Source organism: Onychomys torridus, chromosome 11, assembly GCF_903995425.1.
Source record: "Onychomys torridus chromosome 11, mOncTor1.1, whole genome shotgun sequence".
NCBI lineage: Eukaryota > Metazoa > Chordata > Mammalia > Rodentia > Cricetidae > Onychomys > Onychomys torridus.
The window spans coordinates 24,523,209-24,543,286 of record NC_050453.1 but is presented as its reverse complement, the minus strand read 5'-3'; the positions used below and the strand labels follow the sequence as shown (position 1 = coordinate 24,543,286).

Genomic DNA, 20,078 nt, shown 5'->3' with positions numbered 1-20,078 from the left:
CCTAGAACTAGACTGCCTATTCCTTCCTGGGTCAGCTTGGAGGTGTCTGGTATACAGGTAGCAAAGCATCTCAGGCCAGGGGCCATATAGCCTACGGCCACAGTTACTCAGCATTTCTCTGTGCAACAGAGTAATGAATTATGTAGTGCAGAGAATCAACTACTAAAGAGTTTGTGGGTCCCCCAGAGTTCACAACATGATACCCCATATGGGCTCAGTATGTTTTCATTGGGAAATCCCTCTGAGGAAGAAATGGGCTTTCTTGGAATATAAAGTGACGGAGCTCACTATAAGGAGAGAGTGGACAAATACGTATCGGTGTCTCCTAGGGACTTTCAAGGTCAGGTCTGGGTAGCGGATAGAAGGTAGCCACGATATACACTGGCCCTGTAATTCTACAATGTATGAGATGTACAGACAATAACAATGATGCCTGTGTTCTGTTGAAAGAGAAGGGCACCATCAAGGCTCTGAGCAAAGCATCCCTGGGTTCATGGAAATAACTTCTTTCACGCAGCCTGCCTATGAGGACAAAGGCTGGATGGGACCTCGGCTTACTGGCGTTCTGTCCTGACAGCTTCAGCTCCAGCTCCTGCACTTGCTTGACCAGCAGAGAGATGTGCTGGAGCATGTCCTTGTTCTGCAGCAGGAGCTGGTGCACTCGAGCCTGGGCCTCCAGCCTTGCCGCAGCCTCAGCAGCCAACTGATCCTTCAGCAAGTGAACCTGCAGAGAGGAGGAGGCAGGGAGACAGAGAGGAGGAGGGGCAAAGAAAAAGAGAGGGATGTTACTACAAATGACAGCTGCCAAGGGATGGCCAGGACCAGAGATGCCCCTCTCCACATTCAATTTGAGATGAAGAAACCCTGCATGGAAAATTGGACACCTAGAATTGTCATTTTGGAAAAGTAGCCGAGAAAAGACACGTCACCTGCCCGATGGACCTCTCTCTATGCTTTAAGGGCCATCATGTGCCACTCAGGCACCATTCTGGACTCCATGTCAAGCGCAAAAAGACATTCTCACTTCCTGCGATGTCCATATTGATAAACTGCCCTCCATTCCTATTCTAAGAACTTATTTACTCTCCTTTTTCAACTATTGACAACTCATGAAACTTGGACCAATGGCTGTGGAGCCTGCATGGGACTGGACTAGGCCCTCTCCATGGCAATTGATAGCTTGATTTGCTTGGTGGGCCCCCTGGCGGTAGAATCAGGATCCATCCCTGGTGCATAAGGGGGCTTTTTGGAGCCCACTACCCGTGATGGGATACCTTGTGCAGCCTTGAAGTAGGTGGAAGGGCTTGGACTTGCCTCTACTGGATGTTTCTCCCCATTGCAGGCCTTGTCTTCTTGTGTGTGGGGGGGGATAGGGACTGGACTAGGGGGAGGCTAAGGGGTGGGAGGAGGGAAGAGGGGGATCTTTGATTAGTGTGTAAAATGAATGAAAAAATTGTCTTAATTTAAAAAAGAAAATGACTTATTTAGGCCTAACATAGCACACTTTTCAAACTGCAATGTGTTTGTTTTGAGACAAGGCCTTCATGTATAGCCCTAGTTGGCTTGGAACTAGCTATATTGACCAGGATGGCCTTGAACTTGCAGTCACTGTCTTGTTTCTGCCTCCCTGGTGCTAGGATTGCAGACATGTGGCATCATATCCAGCTTTACATGTATCTTTAAAAAAACAAAAGTAACCAGGTATGGTGGGGTACATGTTATAATCTTAATACTTGGGAAACAGAAGCAGGAGAGTTTTGAGGCCGGTCTAATCTAATAGCAACTTCCAAGCCAGTCAGAGCTACCTAGCAAGACCCTGTCTCAAAATCAATTAAAAAATAAAATGCAAAAGCTAATAATATATTGACTAGACCATCCCCACATGCCCTCTCCCCAGCCCATAATATTTCCTTCTACTTTTCCTGCAATAAGACACAGGAAGTAGAATTACATTGCTGTTAGTGAGCTGGTTGTCAATAAAGCTTGGCTTCTCATATCTGGGTACCAGCTTCTCTGTCTTTCTATTCTCTTCTTATTCTCAATGAATACCCATAGAATCCCTGATTCCTCTTTGGAAGGGGTTAAATGTTTGTTGAATGACTAACATAGTGCTCTTCTGACAACCATATAAAGCTGACGTTAGTGCTCACAGTGAGCACTCATCATTCTCAGCCTTCCTGCGGTACAGGGGTCAGCCATGGCACACTCAATAGGTTCTATGCTAGCAGTGTTTACACGCCCATTCCTGGTGCATAACCCTTGAATGGAGGTGAAACCAGTAGAAGGAGATGGGGCAATTATATCCAGGACTCTAGTTTCAAGAAAATAGTCAGGAGGTCAGTATTCACACATGCATGGTTCTTGTACTAAGAAGTGAATCAGGAGGATTTAGAGGCTCTTGAGAAAGGGCATGGATAAATTTTGTCACCTCGAACCAAGTCAGCCTATAGGGAACATGGGTTTCTTGACCTCAAACCATGGTGTTGACAAAGCACCAGGGAGGGTGGGATGTGGGTCGGAGAGAGCTGGAAGAGAGAAAGCCTCCACTGGCTCTTTTTCGGGAAAATGCTCTCCACTACTGAAAGGCAGTATTCTCTACAAATTCACATTTTGCTGAGGCTGACCAAAGTACTTACAAGCCTCTGCATCTGCCTTCCTGGGACACAGTACCAAGGAGAGTGTACTCTGGTACAGTGGATGCTTCCTTCTCTGCCCAGTTCTTAAGGCCTGGCCTTGCAGTTGGCTCAGCTTTGAACTGAGCAAGAGCATGAATGAAATTTGCCACCCCTTCCCATTAGTGGGTCCTCAAGGTTGGGCTCATCCTTCCCCAGGGAGATGATGCCTAATGAATCTGAAGAAAATCTGGCCTCCATAAAGGCCTGCTAAGGACAGAACTCTTGTTTTGAGCAGGATGTCGGCCTCCTTTGCTGTTTCATATTCCTGGGAGGGATCCAAAGAGAGACGAGACCAAGAAAAGAAGTGTCAGTAACACTGTACGTAGCCTGGGGTTCTGATATAGGCTAGCTAGGAAACCTGTAGCTTCCTTGGAAACAGAGGCATGGAGAAATTTCACCCAGGGGTCCCCTAAATCCTGCTGAATCTAAGAAACAGGGAAATGACTGTAGGAAGCCCCCTCCTGTAACTCCATAGGACAGGCAAGCTCAAAACTCTACTTGCCAGTTACTGTTACTTACATGAAATAAGAGTTATCAGTTATAGGACTCTACCATCTGTCTAATCACTCAATAGAGCTTTCATTTTCTACTTACTTTGGAATCAAATAGAAATCTAAGACAGAAATACGGAGCATGGCTTTTCAGTGGATAAACAGAGAGAACAGAGTTCTGCACATCACTAATTAGCATCTGATATGGGCTTCCTACACACCTGCTACACCCTCAGTTACTAGCATCCCCAATAGAATAGACCATTAGGAAGCAAGCATGGAACTAGCAGCTGGGGTGCTGGAGTCTTTACTTACTCCTGAGACAACCAACTACAAGCAGTTTCTTTTCCCCGGGCCTCAGCTGCCACATCTGTCAATGGAGAGGGCCAGCTAGGGCCTGAGATGGTCTTTAGACAGTCAGTTGTAAACACTGGGGGCCACTTAAAAAAGTCCTCAGATCCTATGGTGACATCTGAGAATTAGGAAAGAGAACCAAAAAAAAAAAAAAAAAGATGTTCCTTCCTGCACAAGTTGGAGGAGTATTGGAAGCTTCTTTGGCAGGTATCCAAGTTCCAAAGGTAGAGTGCCATCAACACCTGAGAGACTACACTTAAATCCTATGCTCCTGGTAAAACCTATTGACATTAAGGGCCATGAGCAAATACCCCAGAGGGCAAGTGCCTCTTGTCCCAGATTACATCACAGTTTTACCTCTGCGAGTACAGAGCTGTATCATTTCAGATGTTGTTACGCTCCATGGGCACAGAAACAATGCACCACTGTCCCTGCCCACACCGGCACTAACGAGCCTCCAGCTTCTGCAGCCACGTGGAGTGGCATCAGGCGTGAGGCTCAGACCTCAGTGCTGCAGAACTAAAACCAGGCCAAGTGGGGACAGCACAGCTTAGAGTTCTCCAGACTCAGAGACCAAGTTTGTACAGACTTGGAGTGTTAAAATGAGGTAGTGTTAGCTTCACCCTTGGTTGGGGCTCCGTTTCTCAACTAGGACAGGAGTCGAAGGTACCACCTTGCCCCCACCCTCAACATGCACAAATCATGGGTATTTATCTTTGGCATACTTTTCTTTCAGAGAATTGAACATTTCCCCCAAAACTGACCACAGTACTTTCTGAAAAGGCAACTGTGAAACGTCTCCTCTCCAGACCTATGGCACCTTGAGTACTGACTATTCCTCCAGCTCTGTACCACTTCCCCAAACTCTGACACTCAACCCTCAACCCACCCGACCGCTGTAGACCATTGTCCCACTCACTCTCCAGCCTACTTGCCTGGACTCCAGCTCCTCCATCAGAAGTGGGGGCAGGGCCAGGCTGAAGTTAGGGAGTGAGTGGCAGGCACATGGAAATGGCAGTGGAGATAACCAGAGCAGTTTGCCCTCCCCCCTTCCCCATACCAGATGAAAGCAGAGGCTGGCAGCGCTGTCTCAGCATGCATATGCCAGGGACTTGGACAGGGCTGGGGGTGGGAGAAGCCACAAGGACAGACGCTACATGACGGGCCAGGGTGGGGGTGCAGAGCGTTTTTATCACTCTTTCTCTAAGCACAACACACAATACCACAAAGCATACATAACAAATTACTTGTTCCCAACTAAGCAGAAGTAGCAACAGGCAGAGGAGATCTTTAAATAGTAACAATGAGCTTCACTATCATTTTCCCAAGAGCTAGGCTAGGGCTTGGCAAACTGTAAACATATCTGGCCCACTTAACTGCTGCCAGTCAGCCACAATCCTGGAGCCAGGCAGGCCCAGCATGCTGCTATGCAGGCACCAACTACATCCCAGGTACGATTCAAGGTGTGGCTATATTTTTTCATCCACACCCTTGAACTTCTGGTCTATGTAAAAGCAGAAGCTAATGCAGCCAGGCGAGCCTCATGCTGGGCTGGGAGAGCCTCAGAGGGACTGGGGTAGTTCACTATTTCTGCACTGCAGAATGACCTGGAACTACTTAGGAGTTGGTTAACATCATCTTTGCCCCTAAGTGTTGAAGGCCAAGGGAGGCCTGTTCAAGATCAGCACTGGAAGAATTGAGGTGAGGTTGGAAGAGGTCTTGAGGTCTTAGAAAAAGTTACAGCAACATCAAAAAGAACTAAACATGGTCCTAAAGGCAACTGCCAAATCTGATTGGAGTATGAGAGCAAATGCAATGGGGGGGGGGCACAAAGAATATAATAAGCCGCTTTAAGAGCACACATTATCTGCAAGAGATTGGGGCTTTAACTTTAGATTTTAAACTGAGAAGTATTACAGGAGGGTTGGGGAGCTCAGAGAAAGGGAAATTATGTTCTCACCCCCAATGCAAAGATGGCAGTTACAGCTACTGAATTCTGGGGACTACTGGTAGTTCAGTGAAAGACCTTGCACTGTGCTAGCAGCAAACTGATGGAACAAGTGAAAGTTGACTTCCCTGGAACTCATCAGTCCTGCAGAAGACCTGTTATGAGCCACTCCCATAACCGATTTTAGATGGAGATGGTAACTCATAATATAGACGATTATAACTGATTACAGATGGAGGCAAGGACAAAAATCCTACAGAGTAAGAAAGCTTGAAGAGGTGGATTTAAGACTGAGCCCACCTGCAGGACCAGGGAGCCAAGGGCCAGCTGAGAGGTACAGCTGTACCCTACTGTGTTGCCTGGCAGTAAAAGTAAGATGCAGATAAAAGGAAGGTGCTCAGAGACTGACTACAGAGACTATGGCAGAGACAGATAGAGGACTATGCTCAAAAAGCCATCAAATGACCTTGAGTCTAGTTTGACCGGAAGATTAGACATCTACCACTCCACTCAAGGTCATTACAGCCCTATGGTGGCCTTTCATCACATCACTGCTTGAGCTGAGGGTCTAGCAGCTCACTACCAGCTCTATCCAACAGATTCTGAGTGAATCAGAGGCTTGGACTGACCAGTTTGGGAAAACGCCTAGAACTTAGAGAGAGGCTCGTGAAACGGATCTGGAACACAACATTGTTCCTTTCCTTAGACTCACTGTCTTCTAGGAGAGAGGCAATTAGAATAGGGCAGGGCATGGATGTTTGTTAAGACAGTTACTTGCTATGCCAGAAAAACCGCTCTTAGGTTTGGCCCTGACCAAGGCAGACCTGTGGTAAGTTGCGGGTCTGACTGGGTCCTTCCTTCTAGTACCCCAACACTGTGTGCTGACTCGACACTCACAACTGGTTTCTCTTTAGTACTTAGCCAAGACTTCAAATTCAGATGCCCTCTGCTAATAAAACACCATGAATATGCATCAGACCTACTCTTGGGTAAATAATAATTACTTGGGAATTGATATGCTGAAAGAGAATTGTTTGGAGAATGGATCTGTATTCAATGGGAAACTGGAAAATGCTGAGCGTCTGGATGGGCCGGGGCTGAAACGCTCAGGCTTTGTACTCCTGTCATCCCCCACACTGAGGAGGAGGAGATTCTCAGACTGCCGTGCTGTCATTAGCCAGAGATGGATTCTTTCATTTGACAAAGAATGATATTTTTTTTCCCCTCCAAGTATAAGAAGCCATTAGTGACATTCCCTTTCCTCTGTCACTGTTTTGGAAACACCTGCAAATCCTCCCACTGGCACGGCACATCCTTTGGTTTCACCGTCAGATCTCTCACCCCGACAATACCTCCATGGCTCTCTCTACTACCTTGGAGCATCAGCGCACTGATTCCCCTCTCCTGAGATGTGGAGCAAAAGTGACCCGCCACGCAGGTGCCTCAGGTACAGTCAGTGGAGGCTGGATAACAAGAGAGCTCTTTCAGGCCCAGCCATAGCAGACGTTATTAAGGATAGGCTCCTGGATGCTTCCAGGGGATTCACTCCATTGAGGAGCCAGAGGAAGAGGAAGAAGAACACACAGAAGGATCAGTCAGTTCTTCCTGGAGGACTCTGTTCCCGGGACTGAACACAGAAAACCTCAGCACCTAGTCAAGCCTAGCAGATTCAGAACACTGGTGCACACAGTTGTCCTCACAGACAACTTTCCAACCACCTCATCCCATCCTCCTGATTACCTTCATCTCCCCCACGTAAGGCCTGATCCTGCCTGGCTCTGGCTTTAAACTTCAGCCTTTATACGGAACAGACACATGTGTGTTCACCATTCCCTGACTTGCCCGTAATCGAGAGAAGGCTCAGACTACTGAACTCCAAGGCAGTATGGATGACAACGCCCTCCATGGAAGTCAGATAGAAGGGATTCCTGCTGAAAGCAGCAGGGGCAATCAGCTCAATCCTCTCCCACAAAGCAGCAACAGCCCAAACAGACTTCAGGGCACAAACTCCATCTGGATGCTAAGAGGTAGCCAGTTCTCAAATGGCTCTGATCATCTACCTAAATTCCTATAAGTCCATTGCTATTATAATGAATCCCTAATCAAATACTGTCTGGAATAAGTAGGTCACTAATGGAAGCTTGAATACCTGTTACGGTCAAGAGTGTTTGGGATGCCAGAGCAGCAGTCTGTGCAGGGATGCTGGGCACGAATTTATACTTGGAGTTGTTTTTAAGAGTTGTCAAACCTGTCCTAACTCCTAAGGCATCCCTTCCCACCCCAAACATGAGGAAATAAGGTAGGAAAGGGAGGGTAGGACTGTGTACGTCTTTTTTCTTGGTAAGTTCAAGTCATTATCCAACAACGATCAGCCAAAGCCAGCCAAGCCTAACTCAGAACGAGGGATACATGGGGAACCAATGTGTTTTTCCATTTTAACCATAGCCCCATCTGTCCCCCTCCCCTTTTACCTCCTAGAACCCCAACAAGCAATGGTCCAATAGCATGAGCAATTCCTTAGAGCTCCCTAGGATTGAAACCTGCCCTGAGCCCCTTGCTAGGGAAGGTGCGTCAAGCCCATGAGAGTGGAGTCTGTGATGAAGGGAGGAGGCTGAGGAGAACCTGGGCCACAGCCACTTGCGTCTGCTGCTGCTGCTGCTGGAGGAGCTGCTGGAGGAGCTGCATCTGGTGGTGAGTAGACAGGGGCGTCCCTGTGCCCAAGCCTGGCGGCTTTGAGGAAGAAGAAGAAGAAGAAGGGAGCAGCATGCGAGGTGAGGCGGTCAGCATGGGCTCCTGAGGATGGGGTGGGACCTGAGGAGAGAAGACAACATGGCTCATAGGCAGAAGCCACCTCTGAGGTCCCCACTCTCACTGTAACAGTCACGATGGGTACACGGGCAGAGGGGAAACCCATGTACTGGAGATGCTGTATCTTGAATGGCAGAAATAGCTCCAGAAGAAATACTGGCGCACCTGGGCATGGACCACAGAGCCAGGAAATTCTGTCTCCATACCTTGGGAACGTCGTTTGCCAATAGAGTGGGAGACAGGCAGCTGATAAAATACTGTTTGTTTGTTTTTTAACCTTTCATTTCAGTTATGTACCTTTCTGATGAATTGGGGTTCTAGCTTTAGAATCTCTGTCTGTATACACAGCTGCCTACCATGTCACTATGAGAAGAGGGAGATGGCCTCAGTTCTTCCACGCACCGTTCTTCACTTCCTCTCCCAGGGTCAGACATTCCTCCCTCTCCCATCTCTTCTCACAGTGAAGGAAGAACATTTGGACACCAAAACAAAAGACCCTGAGGGACCTCATTAGTTAGGTGGCCACAGCTGCCATCTCTTTCTCCTGATGGACACTCCCACTTGAATGGCTCCTATAAGTCAGGGAGGTGGGGTTTGTTTCTGGTGGCCCTGCTGATCTTCAGACATGTAGGAAGACCAGAGACACCCAGAGACAAAGGCCTACTGCTCCTTGTAGAGAAGGAACGGGCAGCAGAGGAAACAGGAGGCCCCGCCCACCAAACTCATGAACTGGCCTAATCTGAAATGGAGGATGAAAAGTACCAGTTAGCTTCCCGGGAACCCAAGGGTCAGGAACTTTCCTTTCTGACTTTAGTTTTCTTAGTTTAGTCGTCTCCAGGTTTGAATTTAGTCTTGGAGCCCATGGGGCTTGTTTGTTTCCTAGACCATATCAGAAGCTCCTCTAAGCCTTAGTCATCTCACCTGTGGAATGCGAGGCTGGGAATGATGAGCCCTGCCTAACGTGGTCTCAGTTTCTAATATGTGGTGAGCCAGTTTCCAGACTCCTCAGAGCTATTATCCAGGAGTTTTGAAGGCACACGACCCAACCACTAGACAAGGCGAGAGGGCTCAAACAGACTTTTTTTTTTTTTTTCTTTTTAGCTAAGTCATATGATTACCTGTGTCATATGGGTCTGCTGGATGAGCCCTGCACAAATACCACAAGATGCTTTTGTGTAGGGAGAAAAGGGCTAGAACATTGACAGAACCCCCAGGTGGGCGACACACTTCAGGAATGAGCTCCACACCACCCTCACATGTGTGCAGGCAGGTGGATGCTGAATCTTCGGAAGTCAGACCCCGCTGCCCCGTTGCGAGGCAACAAAACCCACCCTAGCACCGACTGTCACTGTGTGGCAGGGCACCTCACTCTGAAGCCACAGCAGCAGCCGGAGCCATGAGGCAACTGGCGACCCAAGGCTCCAGATGTGACACAGCTTGCTCTCAGCAGCACCAGGACCACATGTGAAGATCACCTACCGTAGAGTCTAGGTGGGAGCCTCCTTCCTTCCCTACAGCATCCAGGTCTGTCACACCTCGGCTGAATTCGAGAACATCATTCCCGGGGAGCGGGACCTCCACGGCGTCGATGTCGGTCTCCTCCGCGGTGGCTGTGGAGGCCCTCTCGGCTCCAGTGAGCTGGCGGCCTGCAGGGACAACGGGGCAGGGAACATGACATAAGGGCCAATATTCCCTCTTTATTTTGTTAGTTATCCGTTAGTCAAGCCCAGGCATGCCATGGGCTTCCTCTGACATTTTACACATCCTTTTGTTCGAGGACACGAATACACCTTTTCAACCCAGTACACTACTTCTATTAATATTGTAAAGTTCAGAAACAAATGAACATTTCCTCAAGCTGGATGCAACAGCTTCACAGCCTGGTACATTTCTATCAGCAAGGTGTAGAGACTCTAAAAGAAAGGGCTAGGGTGGGGGGTGGGGCTGGGGGCGGGCCCTATCATCTCTAAGGGAGCTCAGGACTCAGTTTCCCAGCCTGGCACTTACTCTCATAGTTCCACAGAGAATATTTTCTTACCCTATGTTTGGGATTTGGTTTATCACTATGTTTTGCTTTGGTGTTTTGAGATGGGAAGCTTCACTATGTAGCCCAGGATAGCCCAGAACTCTCTAGCCAAGGCCAGCCCAAACCTATGCCTGTCTTCCTGTCTCTGCCTCCTGAGTGCTGGGATTACAGGCATGTGCCACCATGCTCCTCTAGGTTCACCACTATTGTCTTCAAATACAATTTCTTAATTGTTTTCTAAGACTGAGCAGCAGCTAGAAAATAAAGCCAGGTGGTGACAGCAGGGTACATAGAGTGCTGATTTCCTAATGTTGGAGCTAGCCCAGACAACCAGCTAGCTGTGTCAGGCATGTATCTGTCTTGTGGACCAGTGGCTGTAAGTCCTTCCTATGCAGATATATCTGGCCATGTAGGGGAGCAAGCCCAGTATTTAGAAGTCACTAGTATGCTAGGTTTTCCTCCTAGCTGATCCATGGGGAGCTGGGGAGATGGTCCTGCTGAGGAGATAAAGGTGTTCATTGGAAGGGTGGTCCCCATTGCAGCCTTCTGGGGCAGCAGTTCTGATCCTTGGGAAGCTGGCAGACAGGGAGCCCAGAACTAAGCAGCCTAAGCATGCGGAGGGATCAAGGAAGGTTCAGCCTGAAGACAGACATTTGCCATAAGCACAGGTCAGAAAAGAACCCAGGGACAACATCCAGACTTAAGGGGGAGGCAGGAGGTCGGTCTTCAGGGGATGCTGAAAAGCAGAGGGTAGAGGGTGAAAGGATGGGAATACTAGTCTAAAAACTGAGTCAGACAGACAGAAATAGAGACTACAATGTGGTTCTGGGGGGAGGTGGAGGACAGTGGAAGAACACAAAGGTGCAGGCTTGTGGGGTGAGTCACCTGGAGCCCTAATGTAGGACACAGGACTCTGGCTACTACTGTACATACTCAAGGTGTTTTTTCTTTTCTTTCTTCCTTTTTAATTTATTTATTACGTATACAGTGTTCTGCCTGCACACCAGAAGAGGGCACCAGATCTCATTATAGATGGTTGTGAGCCACCATGTGGCTGCTGGGAACTGAACTCAGGACCTCTGGAAGAGCAGCCAGTGTTCTTAACCTCTGAGTCATCTCTCCGGCACCATACTCAAGCCCAGAGTAGACTTTAGGTATTCTTGCCAAACACATAGAAGTTACATATGTATACATAGTTGTATATATTTTTGGGTTTTTGAAGCTGCCCTTAAACTTGTTGGCAGTCTTCCTGTGTCAGCCTCCTGAATGCTAGGCTTACAAGTGTGTGTCCCCATGCCCAGCTTTTTATTTACTTATTTGTATTGCATTTACTTATTCATTTGTGTATAGGTGTGTGGGTGAGCATGTGCCATGGTGCACCTGTGTAGGCCAGAAGATTACTTAGATCAATCATTTCTCTCCTGCAGTGTGGGTTCCAGGGATCGGACTCAGGTTGTTAGTCTTGGCAGCAAGGACCTTTACTTGCTGAGCTCTTTTGCTGGCCCCTAGCAGGTTTTATTTTGAATAAGTCCTTCCAGAGGCTTCCCAGACTATGCACATGCTGGACAGCTGCTACACGGGAGAAGGCATACTTCCAAGGACACAGGATCTCTCCCAGGAAACCCTCTCCAGGAAGAGTCTGAGAGAGGGTTTACTGCACAAACAGGCAATGAAGCTTTGAGCAGTGGCCTCACCTTGCTCTGAGCCTTGGGGATGGCCAAGGGTAGCTGTTGCCAAAAGATACAAGAAATATACCTCCCCCCAGCATAGGAACAGGAGAAGAAGGAGGGAGAGAAGAAAGGCAGGCCCAGCAGCAGGGAAGGAGAGAGGAGGCGTGTAAGTGAATAACAACACGAAAATCCCTGCGGAATCCCAGAAGAGAGAGCACTGACATCAAAGAAGCCAGGGCAGCTTCCAGCACTTGCCCTTTTCCATTTCCAAGTGTAAATAATTTTTCTCTGCCATCCCATCCCAGGCAAGGCTCCACTGGAAAGATAAACACTGCATTCAATGAAAAGCTCCCAAACACAGAAGCCAGATCCCCACAGGAAACCATCCGTTTTCCTCTGGACCTTCATAGGAAAATCCTTCTCGGGAGAGAAAGCAAAGGCAAAAAGGAAAAAAAAAACAAACAAACAAACATGTTGCCAGCAGTTTATACATACCACGAAGGTGAGTGGAAGGTATAAAGGAAGTGACCAGGAGAAGGCAGCGAGCAGCCTTCCTGAGGAAGAAAGGATTCCAACCCTAGATCCAAACAATATCGACTGCTGGCACTCAGGTACACTCAGCTTCATGGCCAGAGGAAAGCCAGATCAATCCCTCAGCTCATACCTGTTGTGAACTACAGACCTTCAGAGCATGCCCTGCCCCTTCCATCATTCCCTTGTGCATATGTTCCGTGTGCAGAACCCTAGCTACAGTGCTAGCACCAAGAGCTTACTGTATACCACCCTGTGTGGGTTCATTCACCTGCATTCTCTCAGCATCTCAGAGGAGACCTGGCATCCAATATTTGGTTCGCTGGAGATCACTGAGTGGGCAAGGGTAGGGTCAGGATGAAAGTCCAACTACCCTGTGTAGCTAGCCTGCTGCCCTAGTGACCTCTCCACACCGCCTCTTCCCTTCCATAACAGCCAACAGTCTGTGCTAAAGGGTCAGCCGCCACAGAACCCAGGCATCCGCCAAACATTATTCTGGAGGTTGCTGTGAAGTTACTTTTAAAATTGCAATTAATATTTAAAGCGATAGACCTTGTGTCAAGGGTGCCCGTCTGTGGGCAGACTCATCTGATCAGAGGGAGGCTCAACAGAACAAAGACTAACCTCCCATGAAAAAGAGGGAATTCCACCAGCAGATGGCCCTCAGACTCAAAAGCACCCTTCCCCAGGTCTCCAGCCTGCAAATTATTGATTTACCAGAATTCTAGTCATGTGAAACAGTTATTTAAAATGAACCTCCCATTAAACACAGACACTGATAGAGATGGGAAGACGGAAAGAGATTTCTATGTAGCTGTTTCTAGCTATTTTTAATTGCTGGGCAGAGAAGACTCCTCAGTGAAACTGGAGCGGTCTTCTTGATGATGCAGCTTCCTTTAAATCACCCATACTCCTGTGGGAAACCCCAATAAACTCACTGGTTTCCCAAGCCAGACTTGGGTGTAATCATTCTTTGTTGCCAAGGTTCTGTGGGCTGAATAAACATTTGTCGCTGTCTCTGCAGGAAAAGTCATACAACACACACTCACACACACAGTAATACACACACACACACACACACACACACACACACACACACACACACACACGCGTTATGTCATGTACACTTTACCCCTCACATTACTCCAAGGTCACATTCACAACTATACTAGCAGGTGTGTCCCTCTCCCCCAAGGGATGCCAGTGTGACAGAGCATGCCAGCCCAAACTCGACTGACCTTGAAAAGATACAGTTAATGGATCTTTGCCATCTTAAACCATGAAGAAAGCATGCTGGGCATATTAGTTTGCTTTCTATTGCTGTGACAAACATCATGACCAGATGTAATTTGAGAAAGATAGGGTCTGTTTGGCTTATACATCATGGTCACAGTCCATCACTGAGGGAACTCAAGGCAGAAACTCAAGCAGAAGCAGAGACAGGAACCATGGAGGGGTGCTGCTTACTGGCTTGCTCAGCCTGCTTTCTTAGATAACCAAAGACGACCTGCCCAGAGGTGGTGCTGCCACAGAGGGCTGGGCCTTCCCCCATCAATCATTAATCATGAAAATTCCCCACAGGACCATCTGACATAGGCAATTCCTCAACTGAAGTTGTCTCTCCCCCAGGTGACTCGAGTTTATGTCAAGATGATCAAAACTGACCCCTACACTGGGCCTGACACTACCTGGCCAATTACATAATTACACTCTCTTTAAAATACATGAAGAATGTCAAGCAGATGATATCTCATGTATATTCATGTGAATTAAGAACATTGTCTCCAAAAAGGTCAGGTATGGTGGTGCACGTCTAACACTCAGGAAGCAGAGGCAGGTGAGTTTGAAACCAGCCTGGTCTCCATAGCAAGGACAGGGCTACATAAAGAGACCCTGTCTTAATAAAAACTTAAAAAGGTGACAGAACAGAGGTTTAGTGGTGCCCACCATGGCTGGAAGGTGGGTGCTGACTTTTATATTACAGCCAGAAGAGAGTAACAATGCCAGACTCTTCAGTAGCCACCGTCTCCATCACTGCCTTCCCATCAATACACTGTTCAGCCTTCTGAGCTCACCCTCTGTGGTTACTACCTCTATTAATTCCCCCAGCCCACATGTCATCATTCCTCATCAAAGAGGTGGCTTAAAAGTCACTCCTGTTGGAACCTCTTCTCGATCTCCATGCTCATCTTAGCATAGAGTAAGCATCTTAGAGATGATGGTTGACAGTGACTAAATACACATGCTGTCATTGACCGCACTGATGGACTGTTTGTCAGTTTACCCAACCAGTATTTATTGTGGTAGGAAGTCCCTATGCTCCCAAGGCTCGCAGCCCATTATAGGTAGAGGGCATTCTCTCCTGGTATACCGAGAGCTGAATGTTAATATCAATGGCATCATCTGGAGTGCTGAGAACATAGGAGTACAGCAGAAAACAGTGTATTGGAGTTTCTGAAAGGGGAAGGGAAGAGAATGGGAGAGTGGGAGCTAGAAAGCAGGCCTCCCAGATGAGAAAAAGGGAGTACAGGATGAGGAGGAAGTCTGCATGAAGGGGACCCTCGGCCATTTGGCAGAGGGCACTGCATCAACCATGACTGGAACATACAGGAACTACCCAGAGCAGGAAAGGAAGGAGTTTGGGGTACATGGGGGAAATGAGACTGAAAGCAAAGAATAGGAACCGATCCCTACTGGGAACTCCATGGATCCCCCAGATTCTCCTCCTCAGCATGACAGGAAATCACATCAACTCACTCAGCTGATGGCAGCAGGGGCTGGAGGTGGAAGGACAGTGCTCTGTTCCTACTGCAGGAAGACAAGACCTATTCTTAGTGTTGCCTAAAAAGAAAGGCCACGGGCAGTTCTCGTCAGTGGGCCATCCCGGGCCATCCTGACCTCCATGGCCAGTGGCTGAGGAACAGATCTGATTAACTACTTGGAAATGTCAGCAACCTCCTCAGACAGGACTTCTGAGATGACAATGGTCTTCAAATACTCAGCCTCTGGGCACCATCCTGTATCTAGTCCCTTCTACTCTAGGAATAAGTGGCTTCATGAGAAACTGTCTTCTGGTTAGAATTTTTTTTTTTTTTTTTTTTTTTTTGTGTGTGTGTGTGTGTGTGTGTGTGTGTGTGTGTACACCAGCTGCCAGTGTGAGTATGGGTTTGAAAGCTCTTGAGATTTCGGCTGCCACTCTCTGTCAGTAAGGTAGCAGGCCATTGGCAAAGCAGTGTTAATAGAGACTGGGGATATGGCTCAGTTTCTATACTGCTTTCAAGACCATTTTGGTCCCCAGAACCCATGTAGAAAAAAGCCAGACCTGGTGGGTATGCACTTTTAATCCCAGTGTTGGGAAGGGGACAGGGTGGTCGCTGGAGCTTGCTGGCCACCATCATAGCCTAGTAGTTAAGTCCTAGCCCAGTGAGAGAACTTGTCTCAAAAAAAAAAAAAAAGTAAATAAAAAGTGAACAGCTCTGGAGGAATGACACCCAAGATCATCCTCTTGCTTCCATACGTATATACCAAGCATGTAAACACACATCCACACATGTGTACACCCACATACCCCCACGGTCACATACATAAAAGAAGTGCCAATACGCAAAAAATCCATCTCCTCAGCTTGCAGTCTACAGCATCTTACAGTGCACAACTCAGCAAACGGCTTCCGTTCTCTGAGCAAAGTGGTCAAGCATGGATCTCACAGAGCATCCAGGAGAGGCCAGGATCTGTCCCCAGTGTGCTCTCTATTCGTAGCTACACAGGCCTGTGACGTGTTTGCCAAAAACTACCTGTAACTCTGATCTCTAAATCTCAGAGCACAGGTGGAAAGGTTTTAAGTTTACATTCGTACCATGGCCCACTATAAACCATGAGTGGTTCAGGGCACACAGGAAAACACAAGGTTCTGTCTAGTGACTGTTATTATTAGGCAGGATCACTGTGATGCTTGCATTAGCCAGAGGCCACCATCCATTGGCATAAATGAGTGAGTCAAGAAAGAAGCAGCAGGGTGGCTCCCTGTGGTTTCACAGACATGGAACACTAGATGAAATGTCAGGTTTTCCTAATTTATGACTAATGTATGTCCAGGGTAGAAAAGTTGAGTACAGTGGGGGGCAAATCTTCCTGCAACCTCGGCCATCTAGCTCCTTTTTACAGAATGATCCATCTTGGCACTATCTTGTATATCATCTATGCAAAGTAAACTTGTGTGTGCACACACGTATACCCACATGTGTATATATAATTATTCCTATGTACTTATAATAAAATGTAATTGGTAGCAAGCATAGCCACAGTTCTAGAACTTTTTAAAAAAAATGGACAAAATGTCTTAAGATGGTTTTATATCAATTCACAGATAACTTATTAGTCTTCTTAATCTCGGTGCAATTAGTCCACTATTCATATTTAAAAGTGACTTTGTAGCCAAGCATGGTGGTGCACACTTTGGATCATGAGGCAGAAGCAGAAGCAGGCAGATCTCTGTAAGTTTAAGGTGAGCCTAGTCTATATAGCGCAGCCAGGGCTACATAGTAAGACTCCATTGAGAGAGAGAGAGAGAGAGAGAGAGAGAGAGAGAGAGAGAGAGAGAGAGAGAGAACACTGTGCCATTTGTAACTCTTTGGTTTTATAACTGATTCTTCTTCACTTATGTAACTATACAGGATGTTCATCATTTCACATGTATGGGTCTATCTTTAGAATACATTCTTAGATACTATGAGCATAATTTAGGAGTCAAATGGCATGTAAAATTTGGAGTTTCATAGGTACTTTCACGTTATTCTCCCCAGGGATCTGCAGTACATTAGCACATGTGCTGGACTCTGACCTCTTACTTTGAGATGTTCTGTTACTTTACATCAGCACAGCTCTACCTGGTCCTATATACATAAATATTGACTTAAATATAGAGCCAGTCCTCTGTTACTCACTTTTCCTAGAAATTTTCTACCCTTATCTTAAAAATTTTCACACATTTGTGCTCTAACAATAGTAGCTAACATGTATCTATCTAGCACTTTCTATATACCAAGCATCAGACATATATTTATAATATATTAACTTTTATAATATATTAACTCACAGAATTATGCCATGACTCTGAGGCACACACTATGAGCTATTTTCCCAGAAGTAGACACTTAGGTTGAAGGCCGAGTGGAACTTACCCATGCCTAGAGACAGTGACTGTGCAGTTACAATGCAAACCAAGAGTCTGTCCAACCACGTGATAATACTGCTACTTAAATATAAGATTTATTTTTTTTAAACCTTTTAAATTTGTTTTTGAGATAAGGTATATGTAGAATAGGTTGGCCTTGAACTCATGATTTGCCTGCCTCTGCCCCTCTTTGATTTAACTCTTTGATTTGAATGATTAATTCATTTGACTTTCAGGATGTCTCATCTGCTGACATAAATAACTAAACCTTCGGATTTTCCTTTGAGTACTGTTTTAACTATACCCCATAAGCTTTTTGAACAGTGTAGTATGTGAAAACCACAGGTCATCAGGATGTCCCCTTTGCTGTTAGAAATCTGTGCCATGTAAGACACAGAATTCATGTTTATGATATTTAAGTTTTCCACTCCAGACTATGATATGTCCTTCCATTTCTTAAACTAAATACGTACATCTATTCTTACATACTTTATCTTTGTTAAATTGTCCTTTCAATGGGCTTATTTTTCTGTGAACGAAATCTGACCAGTTGTTATTGGAGCTTGTTAACACTCTCTCTCACACAGGAAGAGCAGGTAGGAGGAGTTCAAGTTCAAGGTCAGTCTGGGCCACAAAGCAAGAACTGGCCTCAAAGCTAAAACAAACATAAAGAGAACAAAAGAAAAAATGTAGCCCACGTAACCATGGGATTATTAGAATTAGTTCTGAAGTGATGGCACAGCCCGGCCCACACCGTGTCCTCTCCGTCTGCAGCATGGCGCCTACCTGGGTCTCCCGGGCCGTCGCTGTTCCTCTCGCTTTCTCCATCTTCCTGGCCGTCCGCGTTCTGCTGGGTGTGCTGCAGGCTCAGCTTGTGGCAGACCTCAAAGGCCTGTCCCACTGTCCGCACGATTCTCATCGCTTGACTCTGGGAAGGAAGACGGAAAAGAAAGAGTGAAGGATGCAGAGACGCCACAAGGGCACAGCAGAGGGCAGCGTGGCTGAAGATGTGCAAGGTGGTCAGAAACACCTTGAGAATGAAAGGCGTAAAAAGTCAAGATTTCTTGAGTGCCTATCTACTCTAGAAATAGGACCTGTGTCACCACAGTTCTGAAGCAATCGTCAACCGAAGACAGGTGCCTGAGGCAAGTGTTCCAGTTCGGGGCTTAGAATTGGACTTGGCCTCATTTGTCCCCTCCAGTATAAAGTAGGTCTGGTCCTTTAGAATCTGCCACTAGCCACTACCAAATGTCCAAGGAGCCCATCAGCCATCTTTTTACATCACATGGCCAGTTTCCTAGGAGCTCCTACAGACCAGCCTTTATGGGGCTGAGAAGGCTGAGAATCCGCTGAAGACTGGCGTCCACACACCCCCATAGCGGCCAGCAGGAAGTAGAGGGCAGTATGTCCCAGCCTTTCTTTAAGACATTGTATACCCAGATCTGTACCCCAAGTGCACACAGTGGGGAGAGTCTCTTCAATAAACGGTATTAGGAAAACTAAATGTTCATATGCAGAAGAGTGACGTTTTTCCCCACCTTTTACCATATATAGAAATGAACTCATCTAGAAGTTGAAACTGTAAAACTACTAGAAGGAGACAGGAATGGAACGCCAGGGCACTGGTTTGAGCAGTGACACTTGGGACATCGTGCAGCTCCTGCCTTGCTTTCATTCTGTTATTTAACATCTTCCTTTAGGAGCCCATGGGGAGAGCTCATAGGCCTCCAGGATTCCACCACTTAATAAGGAAAGGTAGGGAGGGCAGAGACGCATTCCTGGATTATCTTCAGCAACCCAGCAGGCTGCAAGGCAGAGGGTGGGGGTCCCAGGGCATGGTCTCAAAGGTGTACCACCGGTTTACATAACTTGATGACTAGTTACCTCTCACCTACTTTCAAGTATTGAAAATGAAAGGTATATAAAATATACAGTCACAGAGCCCACAATGAGGCGAGCCAAACATCACACCATCATCAACTGTGGGCTGCTTCACTTGGGCACCTTATGCCCAAGTGGACCACTAGCTATGTTTTGATGACCTGAGTTTGGGCGTGATTACTACCTAGTGAGCCCATGTAGTCCACTGATAGTATTCAAGGCCCCCCAGGTGACATTAGCAGTCAGGTAGAGTTCATCAGCATGAGGTGGATGACACTGCATTGCTACGCTAGTATCTAGTGCTCTGGTAGGCCAAGGGGGTCCTGCTGAGGTTCCACTATGATTGCACGATGATTGCACGATGTCCCAAGTGTCACTTGTACCTCTCATGATGTTGAGATGTGTCTGTATCTCCCATACTACATCCGTGAACTCCTTCCCAGTCCCAAAGCACAAGAACCTGAACTTTGGAAGGCATGGTGCCTAACAAATCAATGAAAAACATGCCCCGACCTTCTACA

The 20,078-nt window shown here is 47.0% G+C and overlaps 1 protein-coding gene across 3 annotated transcripts in view; it reads right to left on the bottom strand.

The window, feature by feature from the left end:
• LOC118593445 (carboxyl-terminal PDZ ligand of neuronal nitric oxide synthase protein) overlaps positions 1-20,078 on the bottom strand; it is a 91,052-nt gene that overhangs the window by 19,159 nt on the left and 51,815 nt on the right. For all 3 annotated transcript variants that reach the window (XM_036202918.1, XM_036202919.1, XM_036202920.1), the window contains exons 4-7: positions 18,463-18,604; positions 9,756-9,922; positions 8,091-8,279; positions 559-724 (exon numbers count right to left, since the gene is read on the bottom strand). In XM_036202918.1, the coding sequence (XP_036058811.1) occupies positions 559-724; positions 8,091-8,279; positions 9,756-9,922; positions 18,463-18,604 (664 nt within the window). The remainder of the gene's footprint in view (positions 1-558; positions 725-8,090; positions 8,280-9,755; positions 9,923-18,462; positions 18,605-20,078) is intronic.